The sequence below is a fragment of the Octopus bimaculoides genome, chromosome 29 (assembly GCF_001194135.2).
Source record: "Octopus bimaculoides isolate UCB-OBI-ISO-001 chromosome 29, ASM119413v2, whole genome shotgun sequence".
NCBI lineage: Eukaryota > Metazoa > Mollusca > Cephalopoda > Octopoda > Octopodidae > Octopus > Octopus bimaculoides.
This window is the reverse complement of record NC_069009.1, coordinates 2,788,548-2,794,874: the sequence shown is the minus strand read 5'-3', so window position 1 is coordinate 2,794,874 and position 6,327 is coordinate 2,788,548. Positions and strand designations below refer to the sequence as shown.

General features: G+C 37.2%; 1 protein-coding gene across 2 annotated transcripts; it reads left to right on the top strand.

The window, feature by feature from the left end:
• Window positions 1-1,575: 1,575 nt before the first annotated feature.
• LOC106876735 (BET1-like protein) lies at window positions 1,576-6,063 on the top strand. Of its 2 annotated transcripts, none has more exons than XM_052977929.1 (4): window positions 1,576-2,581; window positions 2,974-3,053; window positions 3,852-3,908; window positions 4,248-5,576. In XM_052977929.1, the coding sequence occupies exons 1-4, from the start codon at window positions 2,347-2,349 to the stop codon at window positions 4,254-4,256; spliced, it is 381 nt and encodes a 126-aa protein (XP_052833889.1). In that variant the 5' UTR covers window positions 1,576-2,346; the 3' UTR covers window positions 4,257-5,576. The 2 variants fall into 2 exon arrangements, with proteins under 2 accessions (XP_052833889.1, XP_014780904.1); XM_014925418.2 differs by lacking the exon at window positions 4,248-5,576 and adding an exon at window positions 5,583-6,063 and having other exon boundaries at window positions 2,280-2,581.
• Window positions 6,064-6,327: the final 264 nt, after the last annotated feature.

The following is a 6,327-nucleotide window of genomic DNA, read 5'->3' as shown; positions in this document are numbered from 1 at the left end:
TTTTTTTTTTTTTTGTTAAACATCGAATAATACACAGTTTATTTTCTAGATTTTATTTTATCAATACCCGTCCTTGGTAAAAGTATTCCAACCGTGACTCAGCGACAAACTCGAATAGCAACCAGTATAACAAAATTCAATACCGACCACACGAATGCCATTTTTTAAAAAATTTTTCCCTCCCTTAAGGAACAAGCAGTAGTGCTTGAACTATGTCTGTATTACTAATTCTTTTATTTGGTATATAAAATATGTGTGACAAATTTACATTTTACAAGGAGGGTGTTTTTTCATCCAGTATGGAATAGTAATTTCTCATATTACGGCTGTAAACATAATATAATTTATATTGAAACAAGAATATATATTGAAACAAGAATAACGGAATGAAATTCTGAACAGGAAGGTTTTAATTTTTCGAAACAAATATGTTTTTATATTTTACTATATGTCATTATTTAATAAATATATATTTAACGAAGGTTATATTATTTTTATCGATTTATAGTCGGGGGATTTTTCATATTTAGGCCATATTAGAAGTAATACAGGCAAAAATCGGAATAGCAGAATATAATACCGCACACGAAACATACATTAGATAGAGAATTTATGAGTAAATTTAATAATGTTTCTTTTAGTATAAAATATGTAATTATATATTTAAAGAAGATAGAAATGTTTTATTCAATACTGTAGGATGATCTTTCATATTACGACCATAAATAAACAGGTTAAAATACAAACCGGAATGACAGAATACAGTACCGAACACGAAACATACACGGAATAGAAAATCTATAAGTAAATTTAATGTTTCTATTACTTTAAAATATATAATTATATATTTAACAAAGAATCTATTGTTCAGTTCAATATTGTTCGGCGATCTTTCATACTGTGACCGTAAACACGGGTTAAAATAAATACAAACAGAAACCAGAATGATAGAATACCGAACACGAATGTCTTTCAACTTTTGAAACAATAAACAGGAACCTTTCATTATATGTAAATTTAAAGTTTTTAAAATTTTTTAACATGTAATGATATATTTAATGAAGATTGCATTGTTCAATATTATAGGGCAATCCTTCATAACCTGGCCGTGAACTTCAAATTATAATTCAAACACAACACTTGTTTAATGGAATTCAAAACAAAAACGAATATCATTGCATTGTCGAAAGAAACACAACATGAAATAATTTTTTTGTTTGTAATTATTTTATAATGCTTTCAGATATGTATATTTAATAAGCTTATGTTTCCCAAACATAAAATGGTATCTCTCTTCATGTGTCATGCCTGCCAACAGGCGTCAGCGGTTATCAGAGACCTCTATGCCAAAATCCGAAGAGCCTTGGTCTTCTGTCGTGAATAAGTTAATCCCAATCTTTCAGAAATTCGAACTTCTTTGAAGAAAGAACAGGAGACTGTTGATGAATGCAACCCTGGCACTTTATTAGTGTTTTGTTTAAGAGCACAATGTCCTGTAATTGAACCTACAATCACTAGATCATGACTGCAACACCCTAACCACTAGGCTACATACCTTCACTTGTATGTGTGTATTTGTTTGTCCACGCACACACACACACACGCCACCACTGCTTGACAACTAATGTTAGTGAATTCACCACTTTGTAACTTAGCAGTTCAGCAAAAGAGACTGATAGAATAATTACCAAGTTTAGAAAATAGTTACTGGGGTTGATTTATTCAACTAGAATCCTTCAAAGTGGTGCCCCAGCATGGTCGCAGTCTAATGACTGAAACAAGTAAAAGAAGAAAGTTGAATCGAGTGATTTTGCTAACACAGTAATGCCTGGAGATATCATCATCATCATCATCATCATCGTTTAACGTCCGCCTTCCATGCTGGCATGGGTTGGACAATTTGACTGAGGACTGGTGAAACCGGATGGCAACACCAGGCTCCAATCTAATTTGGCAGAGTTTCTACAGCTGGATGCCCTTCCTAACGCCAATCATTTAATATTCATTTTCATGCCGGGTTGAGTTGGACGGTTTGACAAGAGCTGGCCAGCCTGGAGCTGTCCAGACTCCAATTGTCTGTTCTGTCATGGCTGCTCTTCCTAATACCAACCACCTTACAGAGTGTACTAGGTGCTTTTTACATAGTGCCATCACTAGTGCTTTTTATGTGGAACCCTCACCAGAGCTTTTTATGCAGAGCCCTCACCAGGGATTTTTATGTGGAACCTGCACCGGTGTTTTTATGTGGGGCCCTCACCAGTACTTTTTATGTGAGGCCCTCACCAGTGCTTTTTATGTGAGGCCCTCACCAGTGCTTTTTATGTGGAGCCCTCACCAGAGCTTTTTATGTGGAGCCTTCACCATGCTTTTTATGTGAAGCCATCAATAATGTTTTCTACAAGGCACCAACACCAGAGCTTTTCATGTGGAACCTGCACCAGTGCTTTTTATGTAGCCCCAACACCCACACCAATGCTTTTTATGTGGCACCTTGGTTTTATAATCTCAATTCTGTTGTGGTGGGCAAATCTTCTCAAGTACAGCAGTGCACCACATATCACAGACCGCTGTCATCTCCTTTGTAAGGTTCAGTATTTTGAGATCGGCCTTCCATACTTTGTCCCATGTCTTCCTGGGTCTCCCTCTGCTTTAAGTGATCAGCACTGCTTGCTTTACGCAGCTCTCTTCATCCATCTGCATCACATAACCAAACCAGCACAGTCTCCTCTCTTGCACACTGCATTTAATTCCTCTTATGCCCCAAATTCTCCCTCGATACACCAATGCTCTGTTGCACATGAACGCTGACATTGCACATCCAGCAGAGCGTACCAGCTTCATTCCTCTCCAGCCTTTCCAAGTCCTCCACATTCAGAGTCCGTATCTCACTACCATGGAGCTTCGCAGTTCACATACATGCAAAAACTTACCCTTTTATCTCACCTTCTCTATTTCTCTATCCATATTACACAGGGCGAACAGAAGCAATGCTGGAGGAGGAGAATTCAGCCCATGTCGATGGACTATCCAGTAAAATATCGCGACTAAAAGGGGTGAGTCATTTCTGGATCCATTCTCTCAATTCGTATCACTTCTGGTTTGATTTGTTATCCTGGATTCTATTATATTTTGTATTAAATAATGGTTTCAAATTTTACCACAAGGGCAGAACTTTTGGGGGGAAGAGATGAATCAATTACATTGACCCCAGTGTTCAACTGGTACTTATTTTATCGACTCCACAAAGGATAAAAGGTAAAGTCGACCTTGGCGAAATTTGAACTCAGAACGTAGCGATGGGCGAAATACCACGTGCTAACAATTCTGGCAGTTCACTACTTTATATTGTATCTATACTATAAAAGGCAGATTTTCTCTCTGTGTGTGTATGTTTAAAATTCATACATTTACACACATATTCTTCAGGCGCAAACCACATATCATAACAAACTTTTGACATTTTAGTTTCTGTTTATAGTTTTCCGTTGTCCATTGTCTGCATATTCTATATGCTGCCTTCTCAGTTTTTTCGCGTTTCTTCTAAAATTCAATTTCTTTGAACCCAGGTTCGAAATTTCCCCAAGACACCTGATGAAGGCTGGAGGGTATATCAGCCAAAATGTTGTGTTAACAACAAACCTGATGAGGGCAAATATCCGTCAAATGTAAATAATGTACATAATTCCTCATCTCTTAAATATAGAACTGTATCAATTTCTTTAGTTCGTTATGATATGTGGTTTATTAGTAACGCTTTAATACACGTTTTGTGACCATTAAATAAATAATATATATGTATGTATAACTTTTGTCAATTTTTTTGCTTAAATTACTTTTTTGATATATTTCAGTTGGCGTTAGACATAGAATCTGATACAAAAGATTCTAACAGATATCTTGATGGAATGGTAAGTATTCTAAATCCCATAATACATGCATAATACCAGACTGGATTAGTTCTAAATATATTTTTTAAATGTATTTACATCTACACTGTGTTTTGATCAGTATGATCTGTGATGATCAACAGGTGTCTTATTCCTGGATGTGTATACAGCATCAGACTGGATTAGAACCAACCTTCTTTACAGTATAAATTTACAGTATTTACATCAACACTATATTTTAGTCAGTTTGATCCTTGATCATCATCAGATGTCTTAATCCTGGATGCATATATATATATAATACCAGACTGGATAAGAACTACTCATCTTTTTAGAGTGCATATTTTTATTCTATTCTAGGGTGGGTAAAATTCCTGAGATCCATGAACGAGATCTTTCCAATGGTCTTTGTCCCTCATCATTGCTACCATGTATTGTGTTTACCAGAGACGAGTGTCTGTCCTTAGGGCATCAGCATATATCATCCTTGGTCTCCTTCTTCTAGTGTGACCATGTAGAGGATCCCACAGGAGCACTGAATGACAGTGAGTATGTCTAGCTAACCTCAGTCCCTCTGTGTTATTTTTAAGCTAACTTTTGGGAGGTTCTTGTACAGCTCTGAGTTCTTCATTCTCAGCATATAATGATTAATATTCAGAGCCATCCTCTGCATTCTTGTGTAGCTCCCATCCACCATCTGAATGAGTTTCTTGGTTAGTGTCCGAGTCTCAGACCTGTACAACAGGAACAGACTCTACTGCAGCAATGAAGAGATGGATCTTCAGGTTTTTATGAAGGTCCGACTTCCATACAGATCTCAAACCACGGCATGCTGCCCAGGCTTTGCTCTTTCTTTCAACTATATAATCCTCTGTGTTGCCAATCTTTGCTCCCAGATACAGGAAGTCTTCAACCAACTCTAGTGGCTTCCTGCCTACATTCATAATCTTCTCCGGCTTCTTAATCTTCTTTGCCAGATACAATAGTCCACTATAACAATATTTATACCTACACTACACTTCAATCAGTTTGATCTCTGACCATCAGCTGTTTTATTCCATCTCTCACCTCATTTTTCATCTAATCCCTTTTCATCCCCCATCATCTCTTCTTTCATTTCATTTCCTCTCATCTTTCATTTCATCTATCATCATCTCCTATCTTCTTTTATTTCCTCTCATCTCTAATCTTCTTATATTTCATTTCTTTCATTCTTTCATTTCATCTCTTTTACTCTTTTACTTGTTTCAGTCATTTGACTGTGGCCATGCTGGAGCACCACCTTTTAGTCGAGCAAATCGACCCCAGGACTTATTCTTTGTAAGCCTAGTACTTATTTTATCGGTCTCTTTTGCCGAACCGCTAAGTTACGGGGATGTAAACACACCAGCATCAGTTGTCAAGCGATGTTGTGGGGACAGACACACAAACATACACACACACACACACACACACACACATATATACATATATACGACAGGCTTCTTTCAGTTTCCGGGGCTATAGTAGAAGACACTTGCCCAAGGTGTCACGCAGTGAGACTGAATCCAGAACTATGTGGTTCGTAAGCAAGCTACTTACCACACACCCACTCCTACGCCTCTTTCATTTTTTTCATTTCATCTCACCTTATGTCATATTGTCTCGTGTCATCTCAACCTCATCTAACCCTTCCTGTTGTCGTTTCAATTCCAGGGCACAGACTTCGACAGTTCCCAAGGCCTGCTCACTGGCAGTATGAACCGAATCTCCCACATGGTCAATTCTGGAAAAGCCAACAGGAAAATGATGTGTTACATTATCATGGGCCTCAGCGCACTCTTCTTCCTTTCTTATTACCTGGTCCTGAAAGTGAGGGCGTAGGCCACAAGCTGGAATAGGCAGTGGTGGCAGTAATCGACTGGTGTATTGCATTGAGGGCTGAGCAAAAGACTTGGCCCCCTTGCACCTAGGTGGTCTTCAGTGTAATTGCATGTGTGTGTGTGTGTATTTATGTATATGTGAGTGTCTGTATATATTAATATGTGAATATATATATGTATATGTATATGTATTTATGTATGTGAGTGTGTATTGGTGTGTGTGTGTGTGTGTGTGTTTGCATACATATTCATTCAAAGCTGAAATAGTGACAAAGAGTCATCAACTTCAAATAAATAAACTGTTACATTAAGCACCCTGTCTCCTGTTATACATCCAAGTGTGTGTGTGTGTGTATATATATATATATATATATATACATATATATATATATATGCATATATATTTTATTTGTGGGTTAACAAGGCAACCAATGGTTTCATGTGAGATCTTCACAATTGTTTAAGCATGCAACATGGAAGTGTTGGTACTAGTCTTCATTTTGGATGAGAATATTAACTATATTACCATGTGTATGTTCTCTCTCTCTTTCTCTCTCTCTCTCTCTCTCTCTCTCTAT

Bases quoted from the DNA above. Each gene is read 5' to 3' on its own strand.
- LOC106876735 (XM_014925418.2), top strand. From the start codon at position 2,347: ATGTGGAGCCTTCACCATGCTTTTTATGTGAAGCCATCAATAATGTTT. The intron at 2,582-2,973 runs GTAAGGTTCAGT...CATATTACACAG, and splicing joins AGACCGCTGTCATCTCCTTT to GGCGAACAGAAGCAATGCTG. The intron at 3,909-5,582 runs GTAAGTATTCTA...TTTCAATTCCAG, and splicing joins ACAGATATCTTGATGGAATG to GGCACAGACTTCGACAGTTC.